Below are 23027 nucleotides of genomic sequence, written 5' to 3' on the forward strand. Positions count from 1 at the left end.
GTGTATTGATTGTAGCAAGGAGTTCAAAAAATTATTCAAATTGAGTTCCATCAAACATTATTCTCCTACCGATAACGATATCTCTCTTTACTCTTCACTCTTTACCTTTTCACTTTTCACTTTTCACTTTTCATATCATCGTTATCGAGTTAACATGAGAATTTGAATCGTGAATTGTGGATAGAATTCTTGTGTATACGGATTGGTGGGTTTGGATTCGACTCAACTCAAGTATAATACAACCTCAACACAATCGATCCATCTCTGTCAATAAAACATAATAATACAATAACATCAAGTGTAAGGTACCGAGATTGATCAACCCAAAGAACTTTGAATATCCCCACTTCTTCTGTTTTTAGGTCTGGGATCTAGCAAGATGTCATTCACTCCTTTGATATCGAGGCCTACGACGAGACTATTAGTCAATCGATCAATCATTCGCAAAAACCCACTCATGTCCAGAGCTACTCGTGCTTCCTCATCTCGATTACTCTCCACATCCACTCCCAGGCCTTCCAGTTCCGGCTCTGGCTCTAAATCCGGCTCTGCTTCTGGCTCTGGTTCAAGATCAGATTCAGGATCGAACTCCAATTCAAAACGACGATATCTTCCTTATGCTTTAGCTATTCCAGCAAGTTTACTTTTAATCCCTACGCTTTCAGCCGATTCTTCTTCTTCTTCTTCTTCTTCGGGAGTAGTAGAAGGGCAAGGTGATTCATCTGCAGTACCACTATCATCTCTTGAATCAGCGTCAATATCATCACTCATTCGAACATATTTAGTTTACACTTTGATATGTACACCTGGGATGGTGGATTATTCACCACAATTACTTCACGCGTTCACTCATTCACCCATACCAGGATTAAAATATATCACAGAAGCTATAATCCGATCAACCTTTTTCGGTCAATTCGTACCTGGTGAAAACGTTCAAGAATGTTTACCTACGATAAAAGAATTACAACAAAGAGGTGTAGCATCAATGTTAAATTATTCAGCTGAAGCTGATTTATCTACAATTCAAATCCCACAAAGTGCATCAAACGAAAATGGGAATAACAGCAAAAACGTAGCTGAACAACTAGAGGAAATAGCAAGGAATGATAGATTACAAGAAGTTTTCAATGCTTTGAAATCTGCAGGTGAATTCGAAAAAAGTTTACCGGAAAATGCAAAAGGTGCGACTAGTTTCGCATTAAAAGTTGTGAGTCTATCTTTTACCTGACATGGGTAAGGTTTGAGAAGGCCACATGCTGATCTGCCTAATCCCAAATCTTCAGACCGGTCTCATCGATCCTCCTATCTTGACCAGAGCTTCGACAACTCTTCTCCGAGTTAGACCATTGGCAGCTTCCACTTCTCCCATGTCTTCCAACTCACCTCTTGCAGTACCTTATCCCGGAACACCTCAATCTTCTGACGTTCGAATATTAGCGAGAGAACCTTCGATGGGAGAAGGAAAAGAGCTCTTATCATTGAATGGAGTATTGGGATCGATGGGAGTCAAAGATACCGATGAGGGATTGAGAAAGGGTGATTTGGAGGAATTATCCAATTTGTGGGGAAAATTGAAGAAAATAGGTCAAGTCGCAAAAGACAATGGGTGAGTCATAAGCCGTCTGCACTCGTCTTATGATGGCAAAAACTGATGGAAATTTCTTTCATGCAGTATTCCTCTCCTTGTTGACGCCGAGTATACTTGGATGCAACCTGCTCTTGATGCTTATACCCTTCTTCTCTCGAACGAGTTCAATAGACCGCCCGCTGTCGGCTCACCAGAGCATGGATCTTGGAAAGGCCCTTTGATCTAGTAAGTCCAGTCTTTACTGTTGAACCGCAGAGGAAGAATAAGATTAGAGCGCTGGCCGCTGATCATAACACTCTGACAGTGGTACATACCAATCTTACCTCACCCGACAACCTACTCATCTTGCCGCGGCATTGAACCACGCTCAAGAACACGGTTATGCCCTTGGAATCAAGTTGGTCCGAGGAGCATACTTCGACAAGGAACGGAAAAAGTGGAAAAAGGAAAGTAGGGAAGGAGCTGATCCCATCTGGCCCGAGTGAGTACTGACTCTCAACCTCTTGCACACGGTAAAAAGTTAATTTCAAACATAACTTGACTCGTCCAGTAAACCGGCCACAGATTTATCATACAACGGCTCCATCACTACTATCATTTCGACACTATCCTCTCAACTCGCATCTTCCAAACCAGAAGGCGCACTTTCAGTGATATTCGGTACTCATAATCCTGGTTCATGCGATTTGATCTGTGACGGATTGAAAGAAGCTGGTTTAGCAACTGAACTTGAAGATGGAAGATTACAATTGAGAGATGACGTGAAAGGTAAAATTGGTGTGGCCCAATTGTATGGTAAGTAATCAGATTATGAGACCCACAAAAAAGGAGTGATAGCTGATTGATATGCTCGGCTGTAGGTATGAAAGATGATCTTACGGATAGAATGGCTTCGAAATTCGTATTTGATGGTAGACCCGTGGCTATCAAAGTGAGTAAACTCTTTACTTCATGTTGTGGTCGAAAAAAGGAAACATTGCTGATTTCGGTTAAAATTGCAGTATATCGCTTATGGGAAATTAGCCGAAGTCATGCCTTTCTTAGGTAGAAGAGCCATTGAGAATAAATCCCTGATGAGTGGTGATGAAGGCGCTGCGGCGGAACGCAAGAGAGTAGGAAGTGAAATCTGGAGAAGAATGTTTGGGTAAATCATAAAAAGGCAAAGAAAGGAATGGAGAAAGAAGTGGGTTTGGATCTGAAAGTCTGTTTTTGGTTCATGTCAGGAAGAATTAGTTTAGGATATACCCCGCATCGTCTCCTTTTCCCATATATATCTTGTTTTACTTTCTTGTTGATGGGTTTTGATTCAGAAGAAGTAACATGGTTTCATGCATATTTACAAATAACGTGTATAACGATAAAGGGATAAAGAACAATGTTAAAGAACGAAGCTGACGATATAACAACAAGTTTTATGTATTCATATATACATTTAACAACGATGTGAAGGAAATTGATTGCAAAAAATTGATCGAAAAAGTCCATTGTTTTTCTCTTTGATGATGTCAAGTCGTGTTTGAAGAGATGGAAGACAGCTGAAAATGAAGAAATAATGAGAAATACTATCCAGTGAACGGGGAATGAAGGATCGCTCTTTTCTTGTGAGCTTTTAGTTAAAGTTGACAACGATTATATAACCGGTTCCCATCTCGTGAATAAAGATCGGAGAGATGGTTTTTCCTTCTTAGACCATGGAGAGATGATCGTTCCATGCTATCGTAGCAGCCGGAACTGATTTTGCAGATCTACCAAAGCTGGTATCACTCTTATTATCTTTTTGACTAGAAGTCATATTTGGTTTAATCAGGTTGGAAGTTGGAATCGGATTATGTACAGGTAAAGATACAGGTCCAGGTCCAGGTTTGGGATAGAAGTGTGATTTTGATTTTGTTATTTCGGACGTGATATCGAATGTATTTGACTTTGAATATCGATTAGAATGATATATCGTTGGAGTATGCAAGTGGCTTGGCTGAGCGAGGAATGGAGCCGTAATCAATACGAATTCCAGGAGATAAGGTATACATGTGTACATTATAGTAAAGAAGTCAATGGCTCACTTGTCTCTTTGACCATTCATTCGCTCTTAATCCCGAGCTCGAGCTCGAGCTCGAACCTGAACCAAGACCCGCCGCTTCCATAGCCATAGTATTACTGACTGTGAGTGAGACTGAATGAGGTCGGGAAGAAGAACTTGCCACTCTTTCCAATGACAATGGGAAATGGGGATTCGTGTATGAGTAACTGTGTTGATAGAAAGATGCTGGTGGTTGTCGCATTATAGGTAAGAGACGAGGTATTAATGTCGGTGAAGGTTTCATCGTGTCGTGTTTATTCGTTGATTTGTTTTATTTTGTTATGGTTTCTTGGGAAAGAAAGTGTAACGAGGATTCCTTGGTTTGGCTTGTGAGCCTTTTTGCGATTACTGAGAAAGAAGAAGAAGAAGTAAAACGAAGAAATGAATGAGACTCACCTGTTGTCTCTATATATAAAGCTGTAAACGAGGAACGTCGATAAAATTTTCGTTTACTTTGTGTGAAGACAGATGACTTTTTTCTTCGCCAAGGAGGAAGGATGATAGTGCGTGTATTTATATTGTTTATGACGTCTGTTCTTTGAGCGGACTATGTGATACTAATCCATGTCAAAGAAAGGAAGGGATCAGGGGGGTCCTTTGGAAGGTTTCGTATAGTAGTAGCAGCGAGTAGCGACTGGGTCTGTGCTTGTTGGTTCAATCGACGTTTTAGATGTGGGGAAAGGTATGAGTGAAACAAATGTATCGTCTTTGAGAGTTGGAGATGGTTACTACAATGACAAATACATGTAAAGATCAATGGATAATGTGGAAGTGCATCCCTCAGTAGTATATATATACAGATATGACTGAAGTCTCTTGGTGAAAAAAGCTTGGTAAGAACAACAAAAAAGCTGTGAGAAAAGACCCAAAAAAAGGAACGTGTTCGGTACGAAGGGGATAAAACCCGATATGACGGTATATCGAATTGTGCCAAATAACAACACGTCCCCTTTGTATTTCCTGTGGGGGGATAAGCTTTTCTTTTCTTTTTCTTACCTTCGCATTCTTTAATTCTTTAATTACCTCTGAACCCCCAAGTAAAGTGTGGGGTAAAAAGGGCAAATCACGGAGTGATCGTCATCCAGATTACCAAAGATGAATGGTGCCTGAGCGCAGTAACACGATTTATATAGGCTTGGCAGGATTTCTCACTTCGCCCCCCCATGTTAGGCGTTGTCGGCCGGATCTTGGTCTGATTACCGGAATGTCCATGACATACGAGTGAAATTGAGTCTCGTGAGTGATATGGAGGACGTATATGTAAGTTCGACTTATTACCTCGAGCTCAGATCCCATCTACTATCTGTACTCTACTGCTAACTTGCTCAAGATCGACAATGTCCACTTCAGCCTTTGACCCAGATCCAGATCTACTTTGGACACCATCGAATGCATCTCTCACGCAAACGTCTTTCTTCCGGGAGAAGATCAATTCGACCTATTCGTTATCCCTTGCAAATTATGAACAACTGTACGAATGGTCCATATCTCATCGAGGGGCTTTCTGGTCATCTCTGTGGGATTGGGAGAATGTCATAGGCCATAAAGGTGATCATGTAGTAGATGAATCCTCAAGTCCTGAAGGTAATCCATTATGGTTCAAAGAATCTAAATTGAACTGGGCTGAAAATCAATTACGACATCATGAACAATATCCTGATGAAATAGCTATCATTCAAACATCCGAATCGACATCTATTTATACACCAACAACGAAACGTGTAACTCAATATGAGTTGAATCGATTAGTAGGTAAAGTTCAACGATCATTAATATCGTCAGGTATAGAAAAAGGTGATAGAATTGGGTTTTGGGGTGGAAACGTCTTGGAAGCTGTAATTGTTTTATTAGCTAGTTCAAGTATAGGTGCGATTTTCTCAAGTGCAGCTTCTGATTTTGGTGTAGATGGAGTAAAAGAACGTCTTGAGCAAATCAAACCTAAAATACTTTTTGTTACCAATGGAGTTGTTTATAATGGTGTAATAAGACCTTTATTACATCTTTTACCTGATTTACTATCGAAATTATCCAATCCACCTGAAAAATTGGTCATGATAGATCATCTTCCATCAGAACTTGTTTCTTCTTCAATATCTTCTTCAATGTCTATAATATCTAAAGATGCCTCAAATAAAACGATTGGTTGTAATTGGGATCAATGGATAGATACGAATGAAGGTGAAACGGTTTTTGAGAAATTGGATTTCAATGATCCGATTTGGATATTGTTCTCTTCTGGAACAACAGGTAAACCAAAAGCTATAGTTGTAAGTCAATAAATTGATGAATCATTGATATCTCAATCGAAAAATCTGATAAAATCTGTAGCATCGTCAAGGTGGGATGTTATTGGATTCAATGAGGGAGCACCATCTTGCAGGTGATATCAGTATGGGCGATGTATTCTTTTATTATACTACTCCGTGAGTAACCAGTCTACCAAACCTGCCTTAACCTGACATGAAAAGAAGAAAAGTAGTTGATGACGGATACGACCATAGCGGTTGGATGATGTTTCAATATCTAGTATCATCATTATCAACAGGTTGTACAATCGTCTTATACGAAGGATCACCATTAAAATCACCTTCATATTTATTCAACTTGGTTGATGAGTTAGCAATAACGATATTCGGTACATCGGCCAAATGGATAGAAGTGATTTCAAAATCATTTCCAGATTCCGATATCAAAGACAATCACGGTTTATTTAGTTTAAAACAAATTTTAAGTACAGGAAGTCCATTACCACCTAATTTATTTGATTTCATCTATGAAAAGATCAAGAAAGATGTTTTGGTCGGTTCAATTACTGGTAGGTGACTTTCCTTTCTCGCTTCCCACTCGATCTCAACGTCGTTCCCTGAAACGGGATAGATGAATACTAATCATTCGAATATGGATTAATAGGTGGAACGGACATTTGCTCAGTCTTCGCTGGTAGGAATACGAGTTTACCCGTTTATAGAGGAGAAATACAATCTAGGATGTTGGGCTTGTAAGTGTGCCAGAAGGATTCGTTTGTCGCCTCGCAGATAAGACAAATAGGAGGAACGATCAACAATAGTGCCAGCGTAGATGGATTTGTGCTGATCTCACACTCACATAGCGCACTGGATACAGATGGACCCCCGAATACACCTGGTGAATTGATATGTAGACAAGCTTTCCCAATCGAGCCATTGGGGTTCTGGCCTTTGGAGGGACATGGTTTCCTTCCAGCGGACGTAGAGGAGGCTAAGAAAAGATTCAAGGAAAGTTATTTCAAAGGCGATGAAGGGATTTGGTGTAAGTATTGGCTTTCTGTCCTTCGCCGTTGAACAGAGAAGATCAGCTGATATCTGTTGAACCAGATCACGGCGACTAGTAAGTCTGCCCCTTTCTCAATTGCAACGCAAAGTGCATGAATAAACATGGCGTCATAATTTCGATCATCGTGCGCGATGAACTTGCTAAACTTGCTCCACGGACAGCGTTCAGATAACCCCCTCGCGATCATCAAACTCAGGTGGTATATTGATGCTAGGTCGATCAGACGGAGTACTGAATCCAGGGGGAATTAGATTCGGCCCGACTGATATATATTCGGTATTGGAAGGATCTGAATTCTCGGAACTAGGGATAGAAGAGACTCTAGTTGTCGGACTGATGGTTGATGGGGGCGCTGATGAGAAAGTTGTCTTGTTTGTCAAGGTGAGTTTTGGCTGTGGAACTGGCCATCGCATATTCACTCGGACCAACTTTACAGCTGATGCTGAATGATTGTAAACAGATGAAAAGTGGTAGACCGTTGGATGAGAATCTGATTAAGAGAATAAAGACTGCAATTAGATTAGCTAGAAGTGCTAGACATGTTCCTTCGAAGGTGAGATTATAACCTCTGTTTTGCAGCCTTCAGGTGTGATATGTGCTTATTGTCATGATTATTCCGACACCGTCAGATCATACAAGTATCTGATATACCTGTGACTCTGACTAATAAGCGAGTAGAAGGTGAATTTTACGTCTTCCCACCTTACGGAAGAATAAGCTAACCTATTCCCTCTTGCTTACAGTACCCATTCGAAAATTAATAAATGGTGCACCCGTATCAAGCATCAATCCAGCAACTTTACGAAATCCAGAATGTTTGGAAGCGTATGCCCAATTGGGAGAAGGAATGAGGAGGGAAGAGGGAATTTGTGTATGAGTAGTAGATATCATGACAATGGCAAGGATGAATTTGTAGGATAAATTGTTGTATGGTATCTTTTTCTGTATGTGTTGATACAATGAGAATGTGAGGAAGATCTACGAGCCTTATTTTCTTGTCATTAGACGCATTTAGTAATTCATCTTTTTCTACTAGGTACACAAGATCCAATCCAACCTGCATTACAATTGAGTATTTACTTCTCATGTTGTTTAGCCAATTTGAGATCTTCTTCGCTGGTCTGGGGTACGCCAGCAGCTTTAGGCGCTACTATACCGTTCAATTTTCGCAGAGCCTGGGAATTGGGAGAGGGGAGAAGGGATATCAGTGATGGGATTCCAATAGCTGCAATACGCGATAAGATGATCGATGATGAAGAAAGGTAAAGGTGAAGGTAAAGGAGAGAGGACTTACCATAGCAAATCCATTATCAGGTATACTAGAACCTGGTCTATCTTGTAATCTGACAATCCCATCAGGGGTTGAATAAATCTGCAAAACGGTATCCAGGTTGTATGTTGGTCCAACGACAAAAGTCAAATCATGATTAAATTCAACTTCGATCAAATCTGATTCTGCCTTTCTGTCTGTTCCAGAAGTCGTCGAAACCCCTCTGGTGAATTTGATCACGTTGGCTTTGTGTGTCTTGGTGGAGGATGTCACAGTTGGTATATGGAGTAATTGACCGGCTGAGAAAAGGACACATGCACATTACATGGCATTCATGTTTGGTGTTAGCATAGGATTATGATTTGGATATTTGGTATGTCATCTCTCGAGTGGTCACTCTAGCACGCCCAATCTCCCTCTCGCACTTCCCTTCGCCGCTATCATATCATTTCCCTCCCTCCTCCCTTCTTCCTCTTTCACCCACCCATGCTCCATTACCTCCCTCTCCTTCAACTTCCACCCAAAACCTCTCAAAACCCAAAACCCAAAACCCAAAACCCAGAACCCAGAACGCAGACTCACCAACTTCAGTCCTGTTCTTGGCATACGCCACAGGATCTTCGTAACACGCATCGTCCGTGAACCCATTCTCGATCTTAGCCATCGTCCCATGACCTTGGAATAGATCCAAAACCAAAGCTACATGTTCCAGGTGTCTTTTCTTCAATCCCAAAGATGGGTCCACCGAGATTGAAGATGGATCGTTGTGGAGATCCGATAGGGTAGTTTTCGTAATGGGTGCAGAGGTCATGATATGTATTTTGATATTAATACGATATGTTAGCAAGTCTGGAGATGGGATGATCCGATAAGCTGTTCAAAATAACAAGGGAACAAGCATGATGAATCTCTTTACCTTTGAAGTTTATATGAAATATGTATATGTGATATCCCGATTTCCCTCAGATGGACTTCCTCCACCTTCACGATCGACAATAACCGTACGGAGGGAGAGAATGACATCATCGACACACTCAAGAGTATGAAGTACAATCATTCGTGGAAAAGCGCAAGCATGTGCATGTGCAACGTTAATGTGCTCACTTGAATCACACGGGGGTTGAATATGTGAAGAGTGCATATCTCGATGCAACGATGATACTTGAATATGATAATACAGATGTAGCTTCTATCACCGTTCGTTCATTCTGTCACCGGCTTGGCTATCTGACCACCCTGTCTCTCAGCCTCAGCCTCAGCCTCAGCCTCACAATCCCAATCCCCATCTCTCCTTCAACGTTCTCTTGACATCTCCTAAAGCATTCAAATTAGGTCCTTGAGCTACTATCGTAGCTTTTCCCGAACCTAAGCCGTAGTTCAGTCTCCCCGTAGACGAAGTAGGTCGGAGTACTCTATTGGCTGTTCTCCACAGATCCTATTATTAGATGCGATATCACAAGTTAGTTAAGCTGCAAACACAATTGACCTTTCTCGTACCAAGTTTCACTTTGACGACTCACTTGTAATGTCAATTGATCAATCTTCGCACACATCTCTTCTACAGGTACTTTATGTCCATGAATTTGAACTTGTCTTCCTAGATCTATTTCAATTCAGTCACGACAGAAAGTCATTAGTTCTGACCATAAATACCACAAAAACCACAAAATTCAAATATCGATCACTAACCTTCAACAGCAGTCAATCTACTTTCTAATGCCATAACAAGAGTAGATTTCAACATATTCTTAGCACGTCTAAATTCTTTTTCTTCAATTCCACCAAACATCTGTCCTGTCAAAGAATGTAATTGACCAGCAATCACATCCACTACTCTAGGTGCGAATTGTGGATATACAGATGTCGCTATTCCGAATAATCCTGAATCGGCATAACAATGATGGAACCCAGCACAATAGTCGACAGAGTAATGTTGATTTAACACTTTGGTATATAACCTCGTATACATTCCTTTTCCTGGACCACCTGGAGTAACAAGACCAAAACAGTCAGTATGTAGGAGTTGTAATGTGGTTATAGCTAATAGAAAAAAAAGGGAACGGAAGAATCGCTCACCAGCTGAGAAACTACCTCCACCTCCTAATAACGTCTGCAAGGTAGCCAAAGCGTACTAAACCGAATTTGCTTTGTTAGCTGTTGTGAATGAGGCAAATAAAATGATATGCAAGGCAGCTTACGATATCAGGATCATGTATACCTAAACCCTCAAAACCGATATGTAAATGAACTAATTCATCATCTGGTTTTTCAATATAATGTTCTCCACCTGTATAAGTCGCTTTTGCATTTACGAGATCTTCGAAATCTGATGGTCCTGATATATTTGATACAGTAGCAAAAGATCTTCCTGATTGAGCTTGATTTTGTGATGTCGTCGATGAAGTATGAAGTGATGTCGATGTCGATGTCGATGTTGTTGTTGAAGCTGAAGTTGATATTGAGGGATTTATTGTAGGTGGTATATCACCAAAGAATCTTTGAGATAATTCGACTAATTCATTGTGGGGCATTCCAATTCCAGCGATTACCATTCTTTCAGGTTTATACCAATCTTTCATAAAACTCTTCACTTCATTTACACCTAAATAAGGTAACTGATTTTCAGGACATAACAGAGGCATACCCAAAGTATTATTTCGAAAAGCAATCGTATGAAATATCTCAGGTAAAATCAATTCTGGTTTTGACCAAATTTCTCTTATTTCATATGCTGCTGCCTCTTTCTGGGACTCGATTTCTTCATTTAATAATAATGGATGTTTTATGGTGGATGATATTAATTCCAGTGCTAGTGGTAATGATTGTGGGAATACAGTAGATTGATACATTATCGTTTCTCTTGAACTTGAACAGGTCACTTGGGATCCTAATGAATCTATTAACGTTGTCATTTCTGCATCTGAATGTTTTTCTGTGCTCTGTAAAATCCAAGAAACCATAACAAAAAAGCGTCATCAGTAACGATTAGAGGGAACCTAGGGATGGCTAGCTATTGATGACCTTGACTCACCTTAAAAGCCAACCTATCTAATAGATGAGAGATTCCACTGGTCCGTGAACTCTCAAATCTACTTCCAGCATCTACGTATACACCTACAGCGTGGAAATGCCCTGGTAGAGGTTCGGTGGCCACGCGAATTTTGTTAGGTAGGGTAGTCACCACTGATGTAGGAGAGAAAGTCTATTGCGGTGAAGAAAAAAGAAGCGTCAGCTCGACTTGGCGATACCTGGGTTTTTGGGAATCAATCAGTAGGTTTGAGCTCACATGGGTAGTTGCAGAAGAAGAAGAAGAAGAAGAATAAGCATATCCTTTCTTCAATATCGATGATGATGACGATGCTGATGAATTCAGAGCGTGGACTCTTGGTACAAGGACTGAAGGTCGTGGTATTCGTATCATTCTTGATCGTTGTCTTGCAGTCTCTATTTGAAGTGAAAAGAACAAGATGAAGCATGTCCATAATTGATCGTTTGTTTCCCCAATCATCCCCCACCGTACAGTGATAAAGCGGCGATGTCCGCAAATAACAGTGCAAAAACATTTGGTTTTCTTTTTCGGCCTATTTGTTCGAGTGATTTTGTGCTGAAAATCCCTTGATGGCATCTCAACAACCAAAGAACAAGATATAGCTCAATAAGAGATAAAGAAAAAGACAGTCTCACATCATGCCACCGCGGATCCCAACACGAGCATTCTCAGCCACTTTGACAGCTTCAAGATCCGCTTCTTCCTCATCAAAACCATCTTTCCCCGCACCTAAAGCCGGACCATCAACCTCGGCTTTTTCTTCAACAACTTCTAGTTCACCTACCGCAGTCACAAAAGCCTTGTCTTCTATACCTACTACACATAAGATAGACACGAAAGGAAAGTCTAAAATACCTTCTGGACCACAACCGATACCGCCTCTACCTCGTCCCTTGGGAGTCTTCAATCCCCCTAGTTCAAATAGGAAAACATGGTCTCAGAAAAAAGAGGAGTTATTAGATGATGATAGACATAAAGCCAAAAGAAAGGCATTGTGAGTTGTGATCCAATATATATGGAACTCTGATTCGACGATACTAACGCTTTTGCGATTGTGACGAAATTTCAGAGTGAAAGAAGCTACACAAGGTTACTTTCATGATTATAATCGAGCAAGAGTTGATGGTGGCGGTAAATTGTGGATTGCACCTAGTGTCCTGATTAGAGAAGATGTAAGTTTAGGTTTTATTCACCGTTTACATCATCGGAGAGAATTTCTACTAACAAATATCAACTTGGTTAATACTTTGTTTGTCATGCAAAATAGAAAGCACTTTACTTCCCAGATATAACAGGAAAATCATTGTTAGGTAACGAAACTCATACGACAGATTTAATGAGAGGCAAAGTATCTTTAGTGTCGGTAATAACTACAAGATTATCAGAGGTGAGATGAGACGATTCATATGAATTATGTTTCAAATAAGTTAAAGGTTGATTTTATTCTGATGCTGACGATGATCATGGGATTTCGTACAGGAACATGAACAATCATTTACCAAACCTGTATTAGAAGATATTGCTGGACATCCAGAATTCAATTTTGTTCAAGTGAGTCATCTCATTGCATTTATGATTCTCTACTCTCTCTTCCTTGTTTATCCCTTTCAACGAGATTCATCTTTCACAATCTCCAAGTTATATCAAAGAAGTGTAGTGTAGTCCTGTCATCAAATCGCATTTAGCATTAGAAAAAGAAATAAAAGAAAGTTTGAAAACTGATATTTTGCTTCTTGTCTTGATTATCATCATTATTATCATTTTATCGTCAAAAATTAGATAAATCATCAAGAGAATAAACTAAAAGCAATGTTAGTGTCATTCTTGATTTCATCTTTGAAAAGGACGATACCACAAGATAGGTGGGGTAGTTATTTAATTTCAGGAGGAGAATGGAATCGTGTAGATGTGAGTCATGGGTATTTCCTTTGAAATCTTTTTCTTTTTTTCCCCTTTCTATACCACCTAATCAATTTACTTTCGATCTCAATTTACTTTCTTTGTAATTCACCTCGCTTACCTATGTAATTTAGATTACCAATCCTTTGGGAATAGAAAACAAGCTATTGGGATACATCTATTTGGTAGATCAAAACCTTAAAGTTCGTTGGGCAGGTTGTGGAATGTCTACTCCAGATGAAGCTCAAGCTTTAAGAAGAGCTACTGCTGTTTTATTAGGTAGAATCAAAGGGGTATCGAATGAGGAAGTGAAAGGAAAAGTGAATGTCAAAGTATCAGAAGATAAAACAGCGCAGTAAGAGAGAGCCGTGGAATCATCTTATATGCATGTAACCCAATTTCATCCTTCACTGGTCTTCTTTAGATCGCTTTCCTCATATCATGTTCCGATAAGCAACACCAACTGCACTGTCATAGAGTGGAAAAGATGAAAACGAGAAAGAAAACATTGCATAGCAAATTCATCTTCTATCAGACAAATGGACTCATCTAACTTGAAATTCACAACCACACGACGAAAATAAATAAATGCAAAGTATCTCTTTTCTGCCAGACCAGTATATGTATGTATATGTATAATTTTTTATATTTTTCAAAGGGTTTCTAGAAGGAAAGAACTTTCGCAGAGACTAGATGAAAATGCAAGGAATAATGACAGATAAAGAGGGAAATGGACATGAATCTAAAAGGGAAAGTGATATTTATAGTTGAAAGACGACAACTTTTTACAAATCATCAGGTTCTGGGTTATCGAAATCTGAATGAACAGAGTAAGCAGAGTATAAAGAACCATCTTCAGCATTGTATTCTGAAGGTGTTTGGATATGTTCATCAAAGTAGTGTTTAGCGACTGATCTTGGAGCTGTTTACACACAGGATCATCAGCTATACGCTCACTTGTTTCCTATTAATAGCTCCTGAACTACTCACTCCTTGGGGTTTTGGGTAATCTACAATATTCTCCAGTTTGCATGATACTCCAAGCTACCAAACCGGTCCAACCAGTTTGATGAGATGCACCTAAACCTCTACCATCATTTCCGTGGAAGAACTCATAGAAGTGAACGTAATCCCTGAAATTTGGATCTCTGTTTAGTTTAGGGTTTCCACCATTTACCGCTCGTCGACCTGATTCATCTCGTGAGAAGATGTGAATGAGACGATGTTGGATCTCTTCTGCGCATCCTGCCAATGACATGTACTATTTTCGAAAAACAGGTCAGCTTGGGAATTAGGTGTCTGCACGCGTCTGAGGGAACCATTAGCTTACATCACCACTGCCAGTTGGACATTCCACAGTCAAAGTATCACCGTAGTATTGGTGGAATCGTTGTAGACTGTTCGTGTGATTAACGATCAGCTGCACTCTATCGAAAAAGAAGAAAGGGTAGCTGACCTTTCAATGAGCAAGAAGTTGACGGCAAACCAGATCGGACCTCTCCAATTGGAGTTACCACCAAACATTCCAGATCTAGAATCTCCGGGCCAGTAACCGACACCGAATTCTTCACCGTTGACATTCATGGAGAATGGGTTCTCGTGATGATAAAGCGACATACTATAGATGAAGAGGGCGTTAATCAATGTAATTTACAGCAATCATGCCCAAGCTGAAGATCACGTATGTCGCCTGTGCGACGAAGAACTCACGATCGTACACCATACTCAGATAAGAACTCTTTCTCGTCCAGCATTTTCTGCAAGATCCTGACAAGTCGCTCTTTGGACGCAATAGCAAGCAATTGTCTGTCACCTCTTCCTTTCTCTATTTTCCACAAAGAAAATGCTGATGTCAGCTACGTTCCAACCAGACATCACAGTCAAGCTCATCGTTTACATACCTTTAATGTTTGCGATGTTTCTAGTAGAAATATCAGGTCTGTTCTCGATGAACCAGTCCATTCTCTTCTTGAATCCGGGGAATCTCTTGATGACTGAAGGCTCCAGTACCAACGTGGCGTACAGAGGCATCAGGCCGACCATTGACCTTACAGGTAATTGTTGAGAGTGTCCATATCCCCATTGAATTGCGTCATAGTAGAAACCATCTTCTTCATTCCATAGAGAGAGCTGTTCATCATTTGAGCCGACGAAAGTCATGGCGTCTGAGATGTATAAGAAGTGCTCGAAGAACTGTAACCTTCATGTCAGCATGATGCTAGAGTTGTACTAAATTTTCATTCATTGCTTACCTTGGAAGCAATATCCTCGTAGGTTGGATTATGTTTAGCCAGTTCCAAGGCGATTGACAACATGTTCAAACAGAAGAAAGCCATCCAAGCTGTACCATCAGCTTGTCGGAGTGTACCACCTACATAAATGAAAGATTAGCTTTTGCGACCATGGATTCTCAAACATGTAGCAGCTCACCAGTAGGTAAAGGTTCAGATCGATTGAAAGGTCCTATGTTATCCAAACCCAAGAAACCACCTTCAAAGACGTTGTTTCCGTCGGCGTCCTTTCGGTTGACCCACCTATGGACCGGACTCATCAATTACTCTGTGGGATATCTAAGCTGAATCTGACCCACCAAGTAAAGTTCAAAAGCAACTTTTGGAAGACTCTCTCCAAGAAATCCAGATCTTCTCTTCCGAACATCTTTCTTTCGATCTTGAAAACTCGGAAAGTTGACCTATGATAGACGATCGTCAGCTATCTGAGCCATGAGGCATTGCATTGTAAGCCAGCTTACCAAGCGTGGACAGGAGGGTTGACATCACTGAAATTCCACTCATATGCTGGTAATGCACCATCTGGCTTCATATACCATTCTCGTGTCATCAAATCAAGTTGTTTTTTGGCGAAAGAAGGGTCGACCATAGCAAGGGGGATACAATGGAATGCAGTGTCCCAGCTAAGGGGTTCATCAGTTGGTGGTTCGAGTGTAGCGCAAGTGAGAGTCTCGAACTCACGTGGCGAACCAAGGATACTCCCACTTATCAGGCATGGAGAGGATATCATTGATGTACATATGTTTCCATTCCTGTTGCACAAATTAGTTAGATCGAGAACGTTGTGACTGCAAGGCTGACTCACTCTGTTTCTGACCCATTTCCTTTCAGGTGGAGGAGGAGGTTGACCAGGATCACCGTCCATCCACTCTTTCTGGATATATTGGTAGTATTGCTTAGTCCTGCGGAGTACGAGTCAGCTGTGAGTCCGGAGGCGATCCCTTACAGGTAGACCAGCTGTACTCACCAAAGCATACCACTGAGAGCTTGTCTCATGACATTCCTCAAATCGTCACTGATTGAGCCTCTTGAGATAGCACCGTAGAATTCATCGGCATCAACTCTTCTTTCTTCGATGTTATCATCGAATAATTCTTCATCCAAGATGGATGGATCTTCATCAGGGGAATAAGGAGTCATCTTGAGTCTGACGACTACACAACCACCTTTACCAGGTACATCTTTGAATGAATAATGAGCGGCAGCTTTAGTACCTGTTTTGTCAGGGTTGACGAATTGTCTACCACCGTGTTCAGATACGGGTCTAGGAGGAGGTTCCACGATGTTTTCAACTCCATCTGTGACGTTGATCGATCCATTGGTTTCATTGGGAGCGTCGCTGTGTTCCACTTCGGCTGTGGTATGGTAAGGAGGGAGTCTAGGTGTCTTGACAGATGGTGACTTGCCTTGTAAACCTTCTTGAGCACCTCTCTCAGGCTCTGGCTCGGCAGGTCGATGAGAAGGAATGACATGGTCGTGGAAAGCATCTTTGACGTAAGGTGTTCGGTTTTTGCCGCCATATAGTCGCTGTGAAATACCGCATTGTCAGCTCTGCAAGATTGCCTCGGTGAAAAGGTAGAATGGGCAGCTCACCTCGAAATTGGTCTCATTTTCAGTAAAAAGCAAATCTGGTACAATACTTGGTCCATCTACAAGTACTACTCCTCCTTTAGCCGGGGCAGCAGGTGCAGGGGAAGGAGTACAGTAGAGTCTGGTACTACCAAGGGATTCTTCTGATGCGTAAATTACACCTTCAGCTTCTTGCTTCACGTTAGGCATGTTCTTTGGTAATTCTTTGGGCCAAGACCATGTGTTTCGGAAGAACATTTGAGGAAGAATGTGCAAATCGGCGGGATCGGGTCCTCGATTGTATGCTGTAATACGAATAGATAATGCATCGGCAAATTCTTCGTCTTTGGCGTACTGCAACAATGACATCAGCTGGGTTTGCAATGACACTGTTTGGCACTCGGTAGCTCACCTCAACGAAGACATCCCAATATCGGTCCTCATCAAACACGTCTGTATCCATGAGCTCGAACTCGTTGACTTCTCTACTTCTGTTTCTGCTCTCTTCCTTGAGTTGCTCGTAAGGGAATTCGGCTTGAGGGTATTTGTACAGGTATTTCATGTAAGAGTGAGTGGGAGTGGAATCGAGGTAATAGTACATTTCCTTGACATCCTCTCCGTGGTTTCCTATTGCCAATAATCAGTTTATCACCTCCACGATCGAGATTGGAAGGTATATCCAAGATACATACCTTGATTTCCGTTAAGACCATATAACCTTTCTTTGAGGATAGGATCTTTACCATTCCAAAGAGCGAGTGTGAAACATAAACGTTGGTGATTATCACTGCAACATCATTAGCATCTTGCGATATTCCTGATATATGGGGATGACTTACGATATACCAGCCATACCATCTTCACCCCATCTATAAGCCCTACTTTTAGCCATTTCGAATGGGAAAGAGTTCCATGCGTCTCCATTGGCAGAATAATCTTCTCTTACGGTACCCTGCAAGAAACGCGCGTCAGCTTGAAGCTTGTCTATCAACGATTTAAAAGTAATCTGAATATACCCATTGTCTCTCCGATACATATGGACCCCATCTCTTCCAGTGTACGTCGTATCGGTCAGATTGATCAAGTCTGTATTCTTCGACTGATCGATATCTTGGACCAAGTGACCGTTGAAGTCTCTCTCTGAAAGTCTACGTATATTTTTGTGTCAGCTTGGTTGCCAGAATCATGGGAGAAGCCAAGGACATCAAATATAAGAAGCTCACCTTTTGCTCTTGACCTTGAGTTCCAGGAGTGTCAGTGTCACTACCTCCGTCTTTTGGTTGAGCTATTTTCGACTATCAGCTTGGGTGAAAGAGCTAGAATTACTGCTGAATCCAGGGAAGACTTACGAGATCCAGCAAGTTCAGGAGCTTGGGGAGCTTCAGTGGTAGCTAACGAAGGTCTTTTAGGTAGGCTAGGGTAATTTTAGATGATTCAGCACGATGCACACGTTTTTGTCTACTAGGTCCTCTTCTTTCACGACCACCAAAGATTCTTGAGTTTCGGTTGATTGAAGCAGTACCTCTCAAAGAACGGTATGTACGTATGGTGATACATTCCTGATGGATGGAAAAGATGGGAATCACGCAAGCCAATCTCCAAACTCACTTTTCCTTTTCACGTTTTTCACCAGTGGGAGCATGAGGATTTGGGATATTGATCTTGAGTTGTTCACCTTGAGCGGTAGGAGTAGCTGTACCTGACCCATTTGGGGAATCAGAATTAGGAGATGAATCGCCTATATAGATAGATATGCAAGATCGTTAGTTTCCTAAACCTGGATTTGGATTAAGGGTTGAGAGAACGAGAACGGAAAGAGGAAGATGACTTACCACCTCCTACACCTGGACCAAACAACTTTGACTGTAATTTCTTCGCTGAAGAAGCCATGGTATCTATCTACCTAACCAATCTATTCCTTTACCTGGGGTATTTTTTTCTATCTTTTTCCCCAAATTGGTATGGAAAATTGTCAACAGACAAGGGTGTATGTATGTAGAAGGTATCGAAGAGGAAAAGAGGGAATGAAGAAGGGTGTGGAGAGGAAAGGACTCGGGAGGTAGGAAGGAGAATTGAGATTGAGATTGAGATGGCAGAAAAGATAGTTGTAAACTGTAGGATCTAAATATGAATTGAACTTTTCTTTCTCTCTCCTGTATCGAATTGCTTTGGGAAAATGTTACGGATGAAGCGTGGCATTTCTTTGAATCGTGTTAACAATAGATGATTTTACGTGATTAACCGGAATCAAGGGACAGTGTATACTCGAGCACAAATGCTATTCTACCACTTTGAGTAATGAATGATACATGCAGTGATGTCAGTGGCAGTTGAAGCGGTAACATCGTTGAACAAAGGGGCAAAAACAGGGTCAGATCTGAAAATCGGGGACAGAGGTCATGAATCAGATCAGGCAGTAAAGCCTATGATAAGAAATGCATGTATAGAGGTTTCGTTGTGTTCATACGTAGAGTCACTGTGCGTGTTCGTGCCAACAGCTGAAAATTGCAATGTCTTATGAAGTAGCGAATGGTGAAATGTATCCAGGTTGGAAAACTGGTAAGATGTGTGCCTGTCGACCGGGGAAAGAAAACAAGTATGTCAGCTTCATTGCCGCGGACTATCCATTACACGTATAGCTAGGCACTTACCTCAGTGTTGAAGATATGTTCTGTGTAGCAAGAGTTGTGAGTTAGCTTGTATCGCGATCAATATATGAGACAATCAGTGAGCGGATGAGACTCACTATCAAGAGGAATATGATCCGAATCGTCAAATAATAGGTAGAGGTATTCTATTTTGCCCGAAAACATCAGTATGGACGGATCCCGGATTGAAGGGGTGAATCGATTAGCGAGACTTACTCAGAGTTTCAGCGAGCCAGAAAGTTTCCATTCTATCCAGTTGTTTGGGAGGAACAGTCTGAACATCTTCTATACCCGCATAACCACCTGAAGGGACTTTACACCATTTTTGGAAAGCTTGGAATACTTGCCATCCCCATTCTCTGTATTTCTCATCACCCGTCGATCGGTATGCCAAGAAGAGAGATTCGACTGTTTCGGGTCTTAGGATATTTCGACCGTCGATGAGGACACCATTTCTGCGAGCATAAGATGGGTTAGTAACGTGGGGCATGAGTGGGGGAAGGGGCAATACAGCAAGAAGAGTGGGGGTGGGGTACTTCGCTTAGCTTGTCCGTGCAAGAGCGAAGTATCACCCGATATGAAGGGCTCCTAATCATTGGAATGATAGAAAAGATACAAATCAAATACTCACTGATTAGGTTTGATATACCAGTCTTCAGTTTGAGCTCTCTGTTCATCGCTCCATTGTACGAACATTGCGATTTCAGGTGCCAGTCCGCTATATATCACGTCAGCCAGGCGATATCAAACTTATTGCGGTCTGCTGAAAGCATATTACTTACGTAGCAGTATCATGTGTCTTCATGCAGCTCTCCACTATTCCCTTTCCCACTATGAAATCTTCCATATCCCTTTCGTCTAGTACTTTCCAATCGACTGGTTTCTTACCTCCTTCAGTTAATCCCAAGATAAAACTGCCACCCAGGAAACAAACTAAATGATCTTGCTTAGGTACAATCTGCCAAGTCTGAGTCTGATCTCTTGGGTGTCTTGCAGGATGTAATTCTTGCGTAAAGATCAAACCTGATTTCTTGGTCTGTCCAATGAGATGTTTTTTGATACCGCCCATTGCTTCATCGTACATCTATATTGATTACGTCAGTACAATACTGATCCATCAATTCCCATGAAGCATGAGAACTAAAGACTTACATCTCGATAGACGGGTTCTTGTCGATCCTACACCATTGTCAGCTAGAAACGGTGAATCACTACAAGAAACCCAACTTACAGTCTGGAGGTATTGCCTGAAGATAGAAGTAAGTGATTGACAGCTCACAGGGTGATATATAGTGGACAGAGGTGATACACTCACTTCAGTAGATATTCATAGTATGAATCGCCTCTTGATCCAAGTCTTATCTCTGAAGCAACGAACTGACCGTTCATGGGGCTATACGATTTGTCATCAGTATAACAAGTATATCGCAGACGAGAGCGGTCCGCTCGCCACGCCCACCACTCCTCCCCCTAGCTACAGATCCGACTTACTTGATGAAGATAGGAGCGATACCATCATGTACAGCTTCACCTCTTATAATTTCCGAAACTTTTTCAGCTTTTCTCCAATATACGTAATCTCCCGTTAAGTGAGATAGATATTTCAATTCAAGTTGTAAACTTGCAGCTTCAGCTAAACTCGCTACACCTTGATTATCTTTATCCGGTATACCATTTCTTGTAGCTAAGTTTATACCTGACCAAGGTATACCTGAAGGACTTGAGAATGCACCCAATAATCTTTCACCTAAATCGACTGCTAATTCGAGGTATAGAGGTGAATCCGCTTGGACTGAACTTGATGGATGAACTGATGTCAAGTAGTGAGCGGACAAAAGTCCACCTAATATACGGATTGTTGTCTGTATTCATACCAAATCAGGGAAGGTTGTGTTAGCCAATATTATTTATAGCCTTTCACACGCAAATCGAATTGGCATTGTACTCACCTCAAAAGTATTGAATGTAGCATCTTTATCGAAGTTTAGCTCGTTCTTACACCAATCTCTGGCTCTTTCATATTCGGGGATCAGATCAAATACCAACAGAGCATCAAGTGAATCAACGATTGTATATCCGACTCCACCGGCTGAAGTCAAATTCGATCCTGATTTCGATAGCGGGGAGAACTAGTAGCATGGTGAATCAGCATTCATGATATGACTTTCATTGGAACGTGTATTTCATGTGTGTTGCGATCATGGTGAAAGCAGACGTGACAAATTTTGAGTAAAATGACAGAGAAAATAAGAGGACATACCTCATCTGCGCCCCAAGCATATTTTTCTATTCGAAGTGATTAGCTGAATTGAACTTATCTGAAAAATTAAACGAACCATATGCATTCCAACTCCACTAGTATTCCACATTCAGATTCAGCTGATATACTCTTCACGTTGGATACTTGGTATTCGAAAAACTCACCACGAAAGCATCTTTTACAGCTTCCCTCTTTTCTATATCAGCGTCTAGTTTTATTCCTCCTACAGGACTGGGTTGCTCATTTGGTAAAAGAGTTTTACCAAATTTCGACCCATATCCAGATCCAGATCCGGATCCGAATCCGGATCCTGGTAATTGAGTTTGAGTATCTGATGGAGTTTTGGAAGATTGAAATAATATCGGATAGACAGTCTGTTAAAGAGAGTCTTGTCAGCATTTAACTGATTACACTTGCATAGGCAAGAGTAGCCTGATCATATGAAGTTGTAAGATAAGTCGCATACTCACTTTGTATCCAAACCATAGTACGGCACCCAACCCAGCTAAGGATAACACTAATCGTAAAAGGTTGAGAGTTCGAATCTGTTCTACCTTCTTATCAATCTATACGCCAAGCGTTAAGAGATGGATATCAGTACAAGCAAGTCGACCAGAGGATATGAGGGGATTCGAATTAATGTCCACTTACATCTTTCTTGTCCAGTCTGTTGGAAGCAGAACCAGGTAAAGGGACTTTCACTTGATCATGGTCTTTCTCTGAACCTGTAGTTGGTACAGCTCTCTGACGGATTTCAACCATACTGAAACTCTTCCACCTGACCTTATTTCGCTGATATGATTCTTCGCGGGGCTTCCAAACAGTGAAGTCGGCACGGTGTCCGATATATCTGACTTGTCGTTGCAACTTACAACACAGTAGCTGGATATTGTCGCACTACACAAATGTGCTCCTTTTCACCTCGTCAAATGATCGCAGTAACATCGTAGTTGCGCGTTTCAAAAAAGTGGTGACGCGAATAGAAAGGTATATATGTACACCACGTGGGACTGATCGGAGAAATCGGGCATCTCCGCTCTCGATGATCATCCCCCGTGATT

At 41.3% G+C, this 23027-nt stretch overlaps 8 protein-coding genes across 8 annotated transcripts; 3 read left to right on the forward strand and 5 right to left on the reverse strand.

Moving 5' to 3' along the window:
• Nucleotides 1-379: 379 nt before the first annotated feature.
• IL334_005232 (uncharacterized protein) lies at nucleotides 380-2739 on the forward strand (the record flags this gene model as incomplete). Its single annotated transcript, XM_062936945.1, has 7 exons — nucleotides 380-1210; nucleotides 1287-1609; nucleotides 1676-1816; nucleotides 1896-2072; nucleotides 2142-2386; nucleotides 2452-2522; nucleotides 2593-2739. The coding sequence occupies 7 exons, from the start codon at nucleotides 380-382 to the stop codon at nucleotides 2737-2739; spliced, it is 1935 nt and encodes a 644-aa protein (XP_062792996.1).
• Nucleotides 2740-3275: 536 nt separating this feature from the next.
• IL334_005233 (uncharacterized protein) lies at nucleotides 3276-3912 on the reverse strand (the record flags this gene model as incomplete). Its single annotated transcript, XM_062936946.1, has 2 exons — nucleotides 3276-3512; nucleotides 3652-3912. 2 exons carry the CDS (start codon nucleotides 3910-3912, stop codon nucleotides 3276-3278), a joined length of 498 nt encoding a protein of 165 aa, XP_062792997.1.
• Nucleotides 3913-5005: 1093 nt separating this feature from the next.
• IL334_005234 (acetoacetate-CoA ligase) lies at nucleotides 5006-7857 on the forward strand (the record flags this gene model as incomplete). Its single annotated transcript, XM_062936947.1, has 10 exons — nucleotides 5006-5935; nucleotides 5997-6091; nucleotides 6170-6483; nucleotides 6579-6666; nucleotides 6778-6956; nucleotides 7022-7034; nucleotides 7142-7361; nucleotides 7441-7533; nucleotides 7610-7661; nucleotides 7724-7857. The coding sequence occupies 10 exons, from the start codon at nucleotides 5006-5008 to the stop codon at nucleotides 7855-7857; spliced, it is 2118 nt and encodes a 705-aa protein (XP_062792998.1).
• Nucleotides 7858-8056: 199 nt separating this feature from the next.
• Nucleotides 8057-9061, reverse strand: IL334_005235 (uncharacterized protein; the record flags this gene model as incomplete). Its single annotated transcript, XM_062936948.1, has 3 exons — nucleotides 8057-8155; nucleotides 8275-8549; nucleotides 8833-9061. The coding sequence occupies 3 exons, from the start codon at nucleotides 9059-9061 to the stop codon at nucleotides 8057-8059; spliced, it is 603 nt and encodes a 200-aa protein (XP_062792999.1).
• Nucleotides 9062-9517: 456 nt separating this feature from the next.
• On the reverse strand, nucleotides 9518-11671 carry IL334_005236 (uncharacterized protein; the record flags this gene model as incomplete). The annotated part of the gene is made up of 7 exons (XM_062936949.1): nucleotides 9518-9685; nucleotides 9771-9853; nucleotides 9940-10236; nucleotides 10327-10381; nucleotides 10449-11189; nucleotides 11282-11452; nucleotides 11537-11671. 7 exons carry the CDS (start codon nucleotides 11669-11671, stop codon nucleotides 9518-9520), a joined length of 1650 nt encoding a protein of 549 aa, XP_062793000.1.
• A 266-nt stretch (nucleotides 11672-11937) lies between these two features.
• On the forward strand, nucleotides 11938-13557 carry IL334_005237 (uncharacterized protein; the record flags this gene model as incomplete). Its single annotated transcript, XM_062936950.1, has 6 exons — nucleotides 11938-12293; nucleotides 12369-12471; nucleotides 12567-12686; nucleotides 12779-12850; nucleotides 13079-13207; nucleotides 13333-13557. 6 exons carry the CDS (start codon nucleotides 11938-11940, stop codon nucleotides 13555-13557), a joined length of 1005 nt encoding a protein of 334 aa, XP_062793001.1.
• Nucleotides 13558-13983: 426 nt separating this feature from the next.
• On the reverse strand, nucleotides 13984-18948 carry IL334_005238 (uncharacterized protein; the record flags this gene model as incomplete). Its single annotated transcript, XM_062936951.1, has 22 exons — nucleotides 13984-14120; nucleotides 14189-14459; nucleotides 14529-14595; nucleotides 14655-14816; nucleotides 14909-15023; nucleotides 15100-15391; nucleotides 15451-15569; nucleotides 15629-15732; nucleotides 15789-15890; nucleotides 15951-16112; nucleotides 16171-16241; nucleotides 16295-16391; nucleotides 16457-17016; nucleotides 17083-17412; nucleotides 17471-17685; nucleotides 17751-17845; nucleotides 17898-18010; nucleotides 18075-18206; nucleotides 18282-18343; nucleotides 18408-18472; nucleotides 18667-18796; nucleotides 18891-18948. The coding sequence occupies 22 exons, from the start codon at nucleotides 18946-18948 to the stop codon at nucleotides 13984-13986; spliced, it is 3459 nt and encodes a 1152-aa protein (XP_062793002.1).
• A 625-nt stretch (nucleotides 18949-19573) lies between these two features.
• On the reverse strand, nucleotides 19574-22728 carry IL334_005239 (uncharacterized protein; the record flags this gene model as incomplete). Its single annotated transcript, XM_062936952.1, has 16 exons — nucleotides 19574-19630; nucleotides 19710-19729; nucleotides 19805-19852; nucleotides 19923-20161; nucleotides 20338-20424; nucleotides 20489-20790; nucleotides 20859-20885; nucleotides 20938-20953; nucleotides 21022-21099; nucleotides 21198-21568; nucleotides 21656-21835; nucleotides 21967-21992; nucleotides 22043-22061; nucleotides 22131-22340; nucleotides 22437-22532; nucleotides 22618-22728. The coding sequence occupies 16 exons, from the start codon at nucleotides 22726-22728 to the stop codon at nucleotides 19574-19576; spliced, it is 1887 nt and encodes a 628-aa protein (XP_062793003.1).
• Between the last annotated feature and the right edge of the window lie 299 nt (nucleotides 22729-23027).

The sequence above is a fragment of the Kwoniella shivajii genome, chromosome 7, assembly GCF_035658355.1.
Source record: "Kwoniella shivajii chromosome 7, complete sequence".
In the NCBI taxonomy this organism is placed as follows: Eukaryota; Fungi; Basidiomycota; class Tremellomycetes; order Tremellales; family Cryptococcaceae; genus Kwoniella; species Kwoniella shivajii.